The following is a 15,802-nucleotide window of genomic DNA, read 5'->3' on the forward strand; positions in this document are numbered from 1 at the left end:
AGAGTTCTTACGGGCTTGGTTAGTAATAAGTGAAGCTGGTAATGCTGTTTGTGGAGTTGTTTAATCCTCCTCTGCTGAGATCTTCACAAATGTATTGACTTCTTTTCTCTTCAGTTGATTTCATCTAAGGCTATGGCTGAAATGTCATGTGGCATTGCTATGCAGAGGTGTAAAGTCCAGGTTCAGAAAGTAAAAGTCCTCCTCAGTATTTTGTTCCAATCACCTGGATTTGCTAATTCAGACAGGAGAGAGAACTAATTAGTGAAATCAGCTGACTGAGTTCATGGGTGGAATAAACATATGGCAGGACTTCTACTCATTGGCCCCTGGATTTCCCACCTCTGGCCAGAGCCCACACTCTCCTCCCTCTGTTCATAGGTGAACCAAAAACAACTGATAGCAGCACTCAGTGATATGTGTCGGGTCCCCATTATGATAACGGTAACTTTCTCAAATGTTTACAGAACAAGCAGGAACCCAGTGTTCCTGTATCTTTCTCTATTTCTGTTATATTACATGTTAGAAAGTCTAAGGTCTTCTTAAGCCGTACAGCAAACACATCTACCCAGCTAGCAGGGAACGTTCTCAGAAATTTGGCTAACATTCCCTTCAGGTTTGGTTAATGTTTTAAAGCAGGATTCACCAATCTCGGTCCTGGAGGGCCCTCCAGGACCGAGATTGGTGAACCCTGTTTTAAAGAAAACATTTGAATGTAATGTTCGAAGAATGTTTTAAGGATGTTTTATCATTTCAAATAATGTTCCTATAAGGTTAAATGTAAACTAAGTTATAACATTTTAACTGTATCATTTTGAGGATGTTTTGGGAATGTTGTTGAGATAACAGATTATACAATATTCTCAATAAAACACTGGCACAATGTTCCATGCAGAGGAGGAACATTAAAAAAAATCAACATTCTTAAAATGTTTTGAGAATATTATTGAGGCCTGAGATGACAAGAGTGTATAAGTGTTAAAATATGAGTGTTAAATAACACTGAATCAGTGTTAAAGTTAATGAGCTAATTAAGAGCTTGATTTGTTTGATGATTGACCATTATTGAAGACACCTGATATTAACAAGCAGAATCACTGAAGGAGAAAATCTAAATTATGGTGGTCAGTATTTGCTTTAGTTGGACTCTTGACCCTTAAACTATTAACATTAGATTTCAGTTGGTGTTATGTTTTGACCTGAATCACTAAACTCATTCAGAACCTTATTTCTGACTTAAATTGATATTGTTGATTGCAGTATTGATTATTGTGATTCAACAGCATAAGATCCAAAATTTTCAATAAATTCCAAAGGAATTTAAAAAAGTTGTTCTGATAAAAAATAAATAAAAAAAAACTTTCTTTTAGACACACAGACATCAAGAATCAGTGTATGAATCTCAACAATGGTGACAAACTGGATATTCAATAAGGAAAAAGAAATGACTAAGACAATTCAGATCATAATTTATTCATACCGCAATGCATGATGGGAACCATTAATGAGTTTTGCAGTATCTCTGTGTGTCACAGTTCAGACCTGCTTTGCTGTGCATTGTTGGGACAGTGCATAATATATAAACAAAAGGGATGCTTTAATGATGTAAATTAAATAATATTGGAGCAAAGATTGTGTTAAACCAAATGTTTTGCTTTTAAGGCTTTATTGCTTGAATAATGTTCCTGTGTTGTTTTAACAAGCTAATGAAGGTTAATGATTCACCACAGGGTGTCACATACATGCTTATGTAACCACATAAACCCTCTATTCTCATGGATTTTTAAGGTTTGTTTAGGATCACACAAGGTCCCTCCCTTACATATCAGCTCTAAATCTGTGAGTGCATCAGTTCAGAAGCTGAGAGAGAAAATGGCAGTAATCGAGTCACTTCTGCAGTTTCTCAGCACAGGTACATCACTGGGTGCTTTGCTGTTGCTTCTGTTTTTGTATTTGCTTTCCTCTGGATCCAGATCTCAGAAAGAGGGGAAAGAGCCACCGGGACCCAAACCTCTGCCACTGCTGGGGAACCTGCTGACCCTTGACCTCAAGAGACCATTTGACACCCTTTGTGAGGTGAGAACTTGACATAGACACATTTAAACAATAATAGTAACATTTTAACATATGTCTTTCTTTGTGTCCTCCAGCTGTCCAGAACCTACGGGAATGTTTTCCAAGTGTTTTGGGGTCCTAAAAAAGTTGTGGTACTAGCTGGACACAAAACTGTTAAAGAAGCTCTCGTGAACTACGCAGAAGAGTTTGGGGAGCGAGATATTACACCATCTTTCAGGATAATTACCGATGGTCATGGTAAGAATAACTGAATGCTGTGTTTGCATTTAAATCAGTTCTTAATTTACCATCCAAGGGCCAGATTTACTTACAGCCTGCAGCAGCGCAAACCCTTTTTTGGCATTGAAGACTAATACTCTCAGGATTAACTAAAGACACACATTGAAAAAATAGCGCTGAAAAAAATGCGTGGGCAGTTAATTTTGCTGCTGACCTTATTGCAGTTGTTGGAGTATCTCTTTCAGAAGCAAAATTAATATTTAAATGAATCATGCAAGATGATTTACTAAGGTTTGAACTAGTCAATTTACTGGTATTTACACCATTATTTACCACCCAAAAAAAGCATGTCTTAAACCATTTGCGCTGTTCTTGGTAGACTGGTCATTATAATTTGTTACATTTATATAGCGCTTTTTCTGAGACCTCAAAGCGCTTTACATAGAAGGGGGGAATCTCCTCAACCACCACCAATGTGCAGCATCCACCTGCACATCATTATGGAAATGATCCGGCTGTGTCTGTATTCTTCAATGTGTGCGTCATCAGTAGATCACATGCAGAACTTTCCACTCCCATCTGTGCTTTTTTGGAATTGCGCTCTCATGCTAATTTGCCTTGTTTAGTAAATCTGGCCCCAAGTGTGTTGAGTGCTATGCTGTTTGTTATGTAGCATAAATGAAAGCTGTGCTGGCATCTCATTGTGTTGGTTAGTTTTTAGGGGCCAAGCACCAAAGGTGATCGTTGGCGTTCTTATTATTCTTCTTCCACTCTGGAAGTCTATGGCACCACATAGAACTGCTTGTGGGAAAGTTATGAAATTTGGCACATAAATAGAGGACAGTCTGAACTGTCACCATAGCAAGTTTGGTGTCTCAAACTCAATCCCTCTAGCGCTATCAACTGTCCAAATTTGCACTCATGTTTATGTTAATAACATTTGAACTGTAAGGGCTAGAAACATTTTTTTTGTAGTTGTTCTGATTCCTTGGCCCAAGACTATTTGATCCCTATGACATAAAGAAAATATTTTCGCGAATTAAATTTTTTTCGAAAGATTTGGCACAATTTTAGCACAGTGCCTCCTAGTGGTATGAAAGTAGATATGTAAAATGGCTATTTTTGCTTATAACTTCTAAACTCTTTGGCCAAAAATCTCTTTAGATTAGGTGCAGCATGAATCCCAATTTTCCATATTCCAAAAAATGCTAATAACGTTTGATTGCATTAACCTATTGTAATGAATTCAGACCCAATGATTCCGTGGGTCATGCCGGGAACATAAATACCACTTTGGCCATATTTGGCCAAACTTCCTGTCTGCCATTTAGATTTTTTCTTTTTCAAAACCTACTTTTTAAAACTCTTCTTAGACGGTTTGTCTGATTTCCTCCACATTCTAGTCAGATCATTTTCAGATTGTGCCAACAAAAAGCTATGGATTTTGTGTCGATAGACAAAACCGTTTTCATATAATGCATCAACAAATTTGATGGCATGATGCCAAAATGACTGTATCTCTACAATGCTTTGGCATTTTGACACCAAAATTTGCATGTGTTATTGCCACCTTATTCTGACCACACCACAATAATTTAGTCACAGCGCCAGCTATTTAGCCTGGGTGCCAGCCCGAACCTCGCCCACAACATTTTTTGGTCGGGAAGTTCGGTCTGGACTCGATCTGTTGAGGAGTAATTATATATATAAAACCTTTATTTAAACAGGAAAAATCCCATTGAGAGACAGTCTCTTTTACAAGGGAGTCCTGTATAGCACGTTCAATCATAGGTTGCAAGACAATAAATTACAATATAAAATACAAAGCAGATTTACACAAAATATACAAAATATTTGCATGTGAAGATGCAATGAGGTTATGATATATAAACAAATGAAATAAGGGCTAGAAGTCAATATCCACCCACCATTAATTACAACAATTGCACGTGTCCGTCCACATATCAGATATTCTTTTTTTAAAAGCAGTTAAGGAAATTAGCGCACCAATCTTAAGTCTAGACTGGAGTTCCCAGAAGGCCGAGCCAATCAAATTGCCAGGGCGGGCTTTAATTGATGATGGACAGATGATCTGCGGTTACGTAATCACCCACATCACCAAAGAGCGCTTGGGTTGAATTGGTTTTCAACAAAGATGACTGCAGCAGGAGAATTGAGATGTTTAGATTCCGCTATCGCGTCTGTTATAAAATAAATAAATTTTTAAATCAATAAATCAATTAATTTTAAAAGACGAACAGAGAACCGCAATCAAGGCATTTGTCGATCGGAAAGATGTGTTTGCCGTCCTTCCTACGGGATTCGGCAAAAGTTTAATTTATCAGCTGACTCCGATGGTCGCTAAGAAGATGGGACGCAATGAAAACCCTGTGGTCATTGTGGTTTCTCCTTTGGTCACACTCATGGAGTAGCCTGGTAATACCAAACTCTGCTACTTCGCTTTGCTTCGTAGACATAGTCAAGCATGGCATAATTGAAAAGCGTTTTCTTTCCGCTTGTCTGAAGTTTAAAATCATTGGTTACCCGTAAGCCAATCACATAACATTTGGTTATGGCTTGTGTTATGCGCATGCTCAGCCGCATCTAACTTCCACTGTAAACACATGTATGATGCGAAAACAAAATCATCGAGCGAAATACTGGAGTGAACATGGCTGTGAACGACTTTTGCAGATTATGTGAAGTAAATCCACGGTACAATCAGCATCTACGTCACGGCTCTCAGCCCGCCCTCTGTTCATTGATTGGCCGTCTGTTTTCAGGCCGGAGGAAAACGGAAAGCTATGACACTGTCTCAGACTGAGTACAAAAAGGAAATTAAATTGAGCGGAAGTACGAAGTCTGACGTAGTCAGGCTACTCATGGAGTGCTTTATTATTACGTTACACATTACTTCACAACTTCTTCCTGCGTGTGTGCAGTTGAACTCTGTTGACAACTATGCGTCGCTCACTGCGTTGCTCTGATTGGTTGTAGGTCTATCCAATTGAGTGCAGAGTTTTGTTTTTTCCTGGTTCGGTTAAGACACGCCTCATAATGAAAGCCCTATGGAGCAGTATCAGACTCACATTCTGCCTAGAATATGAGTATGACGAAGTCAGGCTACCACCTATTGGTCAAAAGTGATGAACCATTAAATCAAATGATTTTACTTGTGATTTTTCAGCCATTTTGCCTAAAATGGTCTTAATATGTCTTTAATTGCTCATTGTTGCTCATTCAAAACTCTGGAATAGTCTTCCTGATACTGTTCGTTGCTCAGACTCGCTCTCCCAGTTTAAAACTAGATTAAAGACGCATCTCTTCAGCCAGGCATTCATATAATACTTTTAATCCGACCTCTAGTTCATAAACACCAGAGGAGAACTGGCCCCCGACTGAGCCTGGGTTCCCCCAAGTTTTTTTTTCTCCATTAGGTCACCTGATGGAGTTTTTCGGTTCCTTGCCACTGTTGCTTTTGGCTTGCTCAGTTGGGGATATTTGGGGATATTTAGTTTAATTAATCAATCAACAATACTATTGATCAGCATTACCAAACGTGGACGTTTTCCACTAGAAACAAACATTGATGTATTGTTTTAATTTAATACTGTGAAGCTGTCACGAACCACACTCGGGAAACAGGGGATCCAATTGCAGTATTATTTATTGGGGAAGTCCGTAATCATAAACAGTCCAGGCAGGGGTCAAAGTCCATAAAGCAATCCAAACAAGAGACAAAACAAGAACAGGCAAGACAGAGCGGAAAACAGACCTCAAAGTGGTGTGCCGAATAACAAGGACTCCGTGACAAACACTGAAACAAACAGGGTATATATACACACAGATACTAACAAGGTGACGGGAAACAGCTGTGTGCAATGATCAATGAGTGACAGAACAGGATGATGGGAAATGTAGTTAAGAGTGAAAGACACCGTGGGGGAAGAGGACCTCTAGTGGTTACCCAGGGAACACAAACCAGACACTGTGACAGAAGCTGCTTTGATACAATCTGTATTGTGAAAAGCGCTATATAAATAAACTTGACTTGACTTGACTTGACTTGATTGTTGCAGTTGGTCTGATACTCCCAGCCATGTTGGCATGACTTTTCGTGTTCATTGTGCTTGGCCCTGATAATTGCCTCTTTGCAGCTATATTCTGCTTATTGTTGCTTCTGCCATTGGAGTTTAGTGCAGCCAAATGCGTTAAGAAAATGTCTGATTGGGAATTTCCCAAACTTTCTAATTTCTAGACTTGTGAACAGTTGGTTCTTTCTGTGTTGATCAGGAATCCTCTTTTCCAATGGAGAGAACTGGAGAGAGATGCGACGCTTCGCTCTCAGCAACCTGCGGGACTATGGGATGGGCAAGAGAGGAAGTGAAGAGAAAATCATAGAGGAAATTCAGTATCTGAAAGGAGAGTTTGATAAGTTTGAAGGTACAAACTGAAACACATTTATGGACATCTGCAATCATGCTCTTACCCAGCTAACATAATTTATTTTATAAGAACGTTCCTGACGTTAGAGGAACATTTTTTAAAAGGTATAATGTTCTTCAAACGTTCTTTCAACTTAATTTTGATTTAAAATTCCACATTCTAGGAACGTTGATTTTCTAACATTCCAAGAACATAAAAATGTACAGTTTCCTTAATGTTACTAGAATGTTATTTAAAGGTTAGTATGATGTTCCTGAAACATTCTTTCAATCATCTTTTGAAAGAGTAATAAGAACACAAACTACAACTTTATTCAGATACAGCCTTGAACTGAAGATAAAATACATTAACTCTCTCAAGATCTGATTGAATAACTCCACAAACAGCATTACCAGCTTCACTTATTACAAACCAGACTGACTTTATTTCTGTCAGACGTCTACAAAAGTTTTATTGAGAATTAACAGAGGTTTAGATGTTGATGTCTTATTGAAAATGTTTCTTTTGAGGTCACCATCATGGAGATCAGTGTTTGCTTTAGTTGGGCTATTGACCCTTGACTTTGATTAAGTTTGTGTTTATCCAGCTAGCAGGGAATGTTCTCAGAACTTTGGCTAACATTCCCTACAAGTTTGGTTAATGTTTTAAAGAAAACGTTATGATATGTTATGTTCAAATTTTTTAAGGATATTTTCTCATTTCGCATTTCAAATGTTTCTATAAGGTTAAATGTAAACTAAGATATAACGTTTTAACTGTAACATTTTGAGGATGTTTTAGGAAGGATGTTGAGATAAAAGATTATACAATGTTCCATAATAACAAAGGAGGAACATTATCAAATCAACTTTCGCAAAATGTTTTGAGGATATCATTGAGGCCTGAGATGACGGAATGTACAGGGTGGGCCATTTATATGGATACACCGTAATAACATGGGAATGGCTGGTGATATTAAAGTCCTGTTTGTGGCACATTAGTATATGTGAGGGGGCAAACTCCTCAAGATGGGTGGTGACCATGGTGGCCATTTAGAAGTCGGCCATCCTGGATACAACTTTTGTTTTTTCAATAGGAAGAGGGCCATGTGACACATCAAACTTATTGGTAATGTCACAAGAAAAACAATGGTGTGCTTGGTTTCAACGTAACTTTATTCGTTCATGAGTTATTTACAAGTTTCTGACCACTTATAAAATGTGTTCAATGTGCTGCCCATTGTGTTGGATTGTCAATGCAACCCTGTTCTCCCACTCTTCACACACTGATAGCAACACCGCAGGAGAAATGCCAGCACAGGCATCCAGTATCCGTAGTTTCAGGTGCTGCACATCTCGTATCTTCACACCATAGACAATTGCCTTCAGATGACCCCAAAGATAAAAGTCTAAGGGGGTCAGATCGGGTCAGATCATAAAGAGGGAAACACATCATCACGACACCTGATGTTAACAAGCAGAATCACTGAAGGAGAAAATCACTATTTTTAAGTCACTATTAAGGTGATCAGTGTTTGTTTTAGTTGGGCTCTTGACCCTTACAAATTTAACTTTAGATTTTGTTTGGCTGTTGTAACTGGGTTATAACTTTCAGATGAACAAAGAAAAAAATTATCAGGTGGTGTTGGTTATGTTTTGACATAATCATAATTTGACCTGAATCAAATTAATTAAATATCAAAGTAATTAAATATTTTGTTTGTCACCATTGTTGAGATTCATACACTGATTCTTGATGTCTGTGTGTGCCTAAACAAAATATGTCTTTTTATTAAAAACTTTTCAGAAATCCTTTGGAATATATTGAAGATTCTGGATCTTATACTGGAGAGTTACTGTGATGCTGAAATCAACAATATAAATCTAATTCAGAGATGGTTGTAAATGAGTTTTGTGGTTCAGGTAAAATGATGATTATGTCAAAACATAACAACATTTGATCACCTTTTCTCTTTGTTCATCTGGCAGTTATAACTCAGTTACAACAACCAAATAAAATCTAAAGTTAAAATTGTAAGGGTCAAGAGCCCAACTAAAGCAAACACTGATCACCTTAATGGTGACTTAAAATAGTGATTTTTCTCTTTCAGTGATTCTGCTTGTTAACATCAAGTGTCTTCAATAATGGTCACTCATCGCTCAATTAATCCCTTAATTAACTCATTAACTTTTATCACTGGAGTTTTTGCTGTGCACCTTTTAGGAGAATATTCTGGGAACCAAAATAAAACTACCCGCTGAAAACATTATTAGAACTTCATGGTAATGTTCTCAGAACGTTTTTAGAACAAAACATTTCTAGCTGGGCAATCGCAGGTATTTTATGGAGAACATTTCTGCATTGGTAAAGCAGATCAACATGTCTGTTTAAATATCAGACAAAGACTGTTTTTTTCATTTTTATTACAAAAGTCTGTTAGCTGGGTAGTTTAAAGGATCCGTTGAGAGACATTTGTTTGCTCTTCACAGGGAAACCCTTCGACACAACACAGCCTGTGAACTACGCTGTGTCAAACATCATCTCATCTATTGTGTACGGCAGCAGATTTGAATACACAGACCCTCAATTCAAAGTGGTCAAAATAGCAAATGAAAATATTCGAGTTAGTGGATCGGCTTCTATAATGGTATGGAAGTATGTTTTACTGTATGTTTTTGGTGACTTCATTTGAAAAAAAAATCATTAAAACATGCATTTTTTTTCTCTGTGTGTACTTGTAGCTTTATAATATGTTTCCGTGGTTGGGTCCATTCCTCAAAAGCAAAAGGATTATGGTAAGAAATGTGTTGAAAACTAGAGCAGAAATGACAAGGTTGATCGATGGACTGCTGGAGACTCTGAATCCACACGACAGCAGAGGGTTTGTCGACTCCTTTCTCATCCGCAAACAGAGCAAAGAGGTACTGTAATCACCTTGTTCCATAGAAATACAGCAAGAACAAAAAATAAATCATCAGCTTGTTTATGAAACTAATTTAAAAATAAACTATAAAACTAATAATAAAATAATATTTTTTTAAAATATTTTTTTAATTATTGAACATAGTTATTAAATTAAAATTAAATATGAATATATTTGGGAACACTACAAAAAGATAAAAAAAATGTACCATTAGTTAACTACATTATTTATCATAAACTAACAATGAAAAATACTTCTAAAGCGTTTAATTAATCGTATTTGATGTTATTTTCCATATTCACTTTGGTAAAAGTTCAGAAATGGTCGGGGGGAATATATCTTAATATCCGTATTAAAAGTATACATTTGTGCTTTGTGGATTTGTACTTGTCAGCAATCCTGTAAGGAAGACACACACTTTCACCAGGAGAATCTTCTTGTGACGGTGGGAAATCTATTTGGTGCTGGTACTGACACGACAGGAATGACTCTGTGCTGGGGTTTGATGCTCATGGCCAAATACCCTCATATACAGGGTAAAAACACAGTCATTTAAAGTGTTTGTTCCCAAGCTGATGTTTATTTTTTTTTCACATCAGCTGAATTCATTTGATTCGTAAATCACAAAAATATGCCATAATGCAGATCGAGTTCATGAGGAGATTGACCGGGTGATCGGTGGACGTCAGCCAGTGGTGGACGACAGGAAGAACTTACCATATACAGATGCAGTGATTCATGAAACCCAGAGACTGGCCAACATAGTGCCCATGAATCTCCCCCATAAGACCAGCTGTGATGTTCACTTCAATGGATACTTCATCAAGAAGGTCAGTGAGAAGAATAAATATGTAGGCCTAGAAAAGATACTATGTGCATCTTGAACATTGTTTTTTCTCCATTTTCTAGGGTACCACTGTAGTTCCTCTGCTGACGTCTGTTTTGAAGGATCCAAGCGAATGGGAGAAACCAAACAGCTTTTACCCAGAGCACTTCCTAGATGAGAAGGGCCAGCTTGTCAAGAGAGACGCTTTCATGCCCTTTTCTGCAGGTATACACTCAACTCTATACGCCCAGTGTTTTGAAGAAATAAACATTTAATTTGGAATTAAAAACAGAATTTTCTCTCTCTCTCAGTTCAAATTCAAATGAGCTTTAATGGCATAACTTGTACAGTATTGCCAAAGCATTGGCCATTACATAGGCAATGAACAAATAATCAATAAAAGTAATCAGTAAACAAATGCATGAATACTGTTATAAAAAAAGAAGAAGAAGAAGAAGAAGAAAAGAAATCAGTATCAAATGTAAAAAAAACAACAAAACAATTACTAGAATATCAAACAATCAAAATTTGTACAATTATTTATCCATCTGAGGTTCCACTGGTTGTCCTCATTTCATGGCATGAGGAGACATATTTTGCAGCAATTATTTCACATTTGGGCATTTCTCTCTCTCTCTCTCTCTCTCTCTCTCTCTCTCTCTCTCTCTCTCTCTCTCTCTCTCTCTCAGGCCGAAGGGTTTGTTTGGGAGAGAGTTTGGCCAGGATGGCGCTATTCCTGATCTTCACTTGCCTCCTTCAGAGCTATCGCTTCACAACTCCACCTGGAGTGTCTGGAGATGATCTGGATCTCAAAGGAATAGTCGGAATCACTTTGAATCCGTCCCCACACAAGCTGTGTGCGATCAGACGCTCCTGATCCAAGAAAATATCATCAGTCCTTAGAAGAAAACGCATACATTTTACCGTTTCAGTATGAGTTAGACAATCTCTACACATACATTATTTTACTCATTCTTCTCACTAATTTTGTTTTTGTATTTTTGTATTTCTGTCGTACATCTACAGAAGAGTCATCTTAACATTAGTTTTTATCTTGCTGCTTGAACTGTGTTTTTGTAGGTCACACTTGCATACACTCATGGTTTGTGAATGATTGTAGTTATATTGATTATAGAAACCAAAATCATCAAATAACCTGTTCAATCACTAACCTCATTCAGAGATTAATCAAAAGTGTTACGTTACCATCACTGTTAAACTACAGCAATGAATTACAATGATAATTTTCATGTAATAATATTGCTGGATCTCATGCTGCAGTAACACAGGGTTTGTGTTGTGAAAAAGATATTATTGTGACTGCATAATTGGATGATCTCGTTTTACCTTAGCTTTCTTTGCTGCTGCAAATATATTTAACAAACACACTGTTACAGCAGCCAAAACAGACAAAAGATGTAACAAGAGTTAAGAGCCCAACTAATGGAAACACTGATCACTGTTATGGTGACTTCAAGTGAAACACATTAGAGTTAAACCTCTGTTAATTCTCAATAAAAACTTTTGTAGACGTCTGACAGAAATAAAGTCAGTCTGGTTAGTAATAAGTGAAGCTGGTAATGCTGTTTGTGGAGTTGTTTAATCCTCCTCTGCTGAGATCTTCACAGATTTTAATGTCTTCTTTTCTTTTCAGTTGATTTCATCTAAGGCTGTGGCTAAAATTACTCCATATTTAATTTTGAAGTTTGAAGGATATTTGCGTAAAAATAAGAAGGTGATTTCAAAGCAATTTGAAAGTGACATGCTTCCACCTGCCATTTGGTGGCGCTATGATTTTGACTCACAGTACTCACATCCATGTCATCTGCTTCCTACAGCGAACACACAGCTGAAGTTTCATCAAAATCTATCAATGTATGCAGAAGTTATAACACACTTCCTGTTTCCTTTTTTGCTATACATGTGTTGCCTCGCCACAGCCAAACCGCAATTTAAAATCCTCATATCTTGGCTTTATGCTGACCGAGTTAGGTGACGATCGGATGAATCCCCTTGGAGTATATCAAATTCCAGAACATGCTTTTTATACACAGCCTATAATAGCCAGCTTCCTATTGGGCTGACGTATTACTTAGAGCAGGGCCGGCCCTGACCAATTTGCTGCCCTAGGCAAGATTTTACCTGGTGCCCCATGCATCGCAACCCATTTCACCCCGTCATTGTGTTCATGATTGATTATTTAGCATATATATATATATATACACACACACACACATTACAGCCTAAACAGAAATACCAAGAGCATTACATCTAACATTCAAGTCAAGTCCCCATTATCTTTTATAGCACGTTTTACAATACAGATTTAATGTGAACTTTGCTATTTTGAATAAACCTGTAAATAAATATCATTACTAATTTTGGCAAATCAATTTTAAAAATGCCATATACAGTACAGGCCAAAAGTTTGGAAACATTACTATTTTTAAAGTTTTTGAAAGAAGTTTCTTCTGATCATCAAGCCTGCATTTATTTGATCAAAAATACAGAAAAAAAAATTAATATTGTGATATGTTTTGTATGTTACAATTTAAAATAATTGGTTTTCAATTTATTATACTTTAAATTATCATTTATTTCTGTGATGCAAAGCTGAATTTTCAGCATCATTACTCCAGTCTATCCTTTAGAAATCATTCTAATATGATGATTCATTATCAAAGTGGAAACAGTTCTGCTGCTTAATATTTTTTCATAACCTGTGATACTTTTTACAATACTTTGATGAATAAAAAAAGAAAAAGAAGAAAATGTTTTAAAATTAGAAATCTTTTGTAACAACAATATACACTACTTGGTCAGTAATTTGGGGTCAGTAATTTTTTTCTTTCTTTTTTTGAAATAAATCAATACTTTTATTCAGCAAGGATGTGTTAAATTGATAAAAAAGTGATCGTAAAGAAGATTTATATAATTAGAAAATATTTATTTTTATTTTTAATAAATGCAGTTCTTTTTAACATTTTATTCATCAAATATATTAGGCAGCAGAACTGTTTCCAACACTCATAATAAATCAGAATATTAGAATGATAAGGATCATGTGACACTGAAGACTGGAGTAATGATGCTGAAAATTCAGCTTTGCACCATAGAAATAAATGATAATTTAAAGTATAATAAATTGAAAACCAATTATTTTAAATTGTAATAATATATCACAATATTATTATTATTATTATTTTTTCTGTATTTTTGATCAAATAAATGCAGGCTTGATGAGCAGAAGAAACTTCTTTCAAAAACATTAAAAATAGTAATGTTTCCAAACTTTTGGCCTGTACTGTATCCCCCCCAAAACTGCACAACTGTAGAGTAAAACATTAATAAAAAAAAGTGCTAATAAAAAATGCGTCTTAAAACGTACTCGGTTACTAACGTAACCTCGGTTCTCTCTAGAAGAGGGAACGAGTACTGCGTTGAAAACGCTAGGGGAAAAACTCTTTTTCACGAAATACTGAAGCAAAAAATTATCCTTTAATTTTTGAAATAATGTAAAGCGCATTGCAGCAGCACACAGCCATGGGCGAGACGGCTCGCTTCGCGCCCTCCTTGCCACTTCCCGCCGAAACGGGCGTGGCTTAGTCCTATAAAGGGAGCTCGAAAAGGCTGATTCACTGATTTTATTCATCGCCGAAGCGAACCAGAGTGAACCGTACGCACGGCCAGAAAACGCAGTACTCGTTCCCTCTTCTAGAGAGAACCGAGGTTACGTTAGTAACCGAGTACGTTCTCTTACGAGAGGTCTCTCGTACTGCGTTGAAAACGCTAGGGGAACCAGTGCAAAACGCTGTGCATACTGTGATTAATCACCCATAAACCTGGATACCCAGGATTTATCAAGCATAAATCACTAGAGGGACTCACAGAGAGTCCTGGAACAGGAAGGGAACCCTTCTGCCCCTATATGGTGACGTCCACTGACGCAATAACATGACATCACATAGACAAGGCGGGGAGCCTGAACTAATGTGGGAATTTGTGGGTCTTATGCAATACTGCCCATATGATAGCACTGCGCTCGCGGCCTCAGAGTCCTAATCAGACCACTGATTCGATTATACCGACAATAGCTTAGCCTGTAGAGCGGGAACCTCTAGGTTATAAAACCTAATAAATGTAGACGGCGAGGCCCAGCCTGCCGCCATACATATGTCCTGTAAGGAAATCCCACTAGACCAAGCCCACGATGAGGCAACGCCTCTCGTGGAATGCGCTCTGACACCCAATGGGCACTGAAGACCCTTGGCAGTGTAAGCTAGCGCTATAGCATCAACTATCCATCTGGACAGGCTTTGTTTCGAAACAGCCATTCCCTTGGAACGTCCACTGAACGAGACAAATAGCTGCTCAGTCTGTCTAAAGACAGAAGAGCGAGACACATAAGCTCTCAGGGTCCTTACAGGGCAGAGAAAACTTGAGTCCCCTTCCTCGCCTGACACCGGCAGGGCAGACAGGGAGATAACCTGAGCCCGAAACGGTGTGTTGAGGGATTTTGGCACATAACCATGCCTAGGTTTGAGTATGACTCTTGAGTCACTTGGCCCAAACTCTAAGCATGCTGCGCTCACCGAGAGCGCGTGCAGGTCACCTACGCGCTTAACTGAAGCGAGAGCCAACAGAAACACTGTTTTGAATGACAGATGTTTGAGGCTAATCGTTTGGATGGGCTCGAAAGGGGGACCTTTCATGGCCTCCAAAACTGTAGAGAGGTCCCACATAGGGACTGAAGGAGGTCTGGGAGGATTCAGCCTCCTAGCTCCCCTGAGGAAGCGGATGACTAGATCGTTCCTCCCTAATGACTGACCGAGCGTTGTTTCAGAGAACGCTGCGATAGCCGCCACATAGACTTTGAGCGTGGAAGGGGCTCTGCCCTTATCCAACAGCTCCTGTAGGAAGGAGAGAACCTCCGTCACCTCACAATCGAGGGGTGAATGACCCCGAGCCGTGCACCAGCTGGAGAATACTGACCACTTTGAGGCGTAAAGCCGTCTAGTTGACGGTGCTCTAGCCTGAGTGATAGTGTTTAGCACCCCCACTGAGAGATCAGCGGGTACCCGTTGAGCGCCCACACGTGGAGGGACCACAATTCCGGGTGAGGATGCCAAATCGAACCCCTGGCCTGCAAGAGGAGGTCCTTCCTCAATGGCACTGGCCACGGGGCAGTGTCTGCTAGCTGCATCAGAACTGGGAACCACGGCTGGTTCATCCAGAGCGGCGCTACGAGCAGCACTGAGCATTTCGTTTCCCTGATCCGTTCTAACACCTGAGGCAGGAGGGAGACGGGGGGAAAAGCGTAGAGAGGACAGCGCGGC

At 38.4% G+C, this 15,802-nt stretch overlaps 1 protein-coding gene across 1 annotated transcript; it reads left to right on the forward strand.

Annotated features, from left to right (window-relative positions):
- The first annotated feature begins 1,834 nt into the window (after positions 1–1,834).
- Positions 1,835–12,554, forward strand: LOC311095339 (cytochrome P450 2K1-like). Its single transcript, XM_084133817.1, has 9 exons — positions 1,835–2,073; positions 2,148–2,310; positions 6,586–6,735; positions 9,207–9,364; positions 9,459–9,638; positions 10,035–10,176; positions 10,286–10,470; positions 10,550–10,691; positions 11,156–12,554. The coding sequence occupies exons 1-9, from the start codon at positions 1,870–1,872 to the stop codon at positions 11,341–11,343; spliced, it is 1,512 nt and encodes a 503-aa protein (XP_083989943.1). The 5' UTR covers positions 1,835–1,869; the 3' UTR covers positions 11,344–12,554.
- The last annotated feature ends 3,248 nt before the right edge of the window (positions 12,555–15,802 follow it).

Source organism: Abramis brama (assembly GCF_963993115.1).
Source record: "Abramis brama genome assembly, chromosome: 1".
NCBI lineage: Eukaryota > Metazoa > Chordata > Actinopteri > Cypriniformes > Leuciscidae > Abramis > Abramis brama.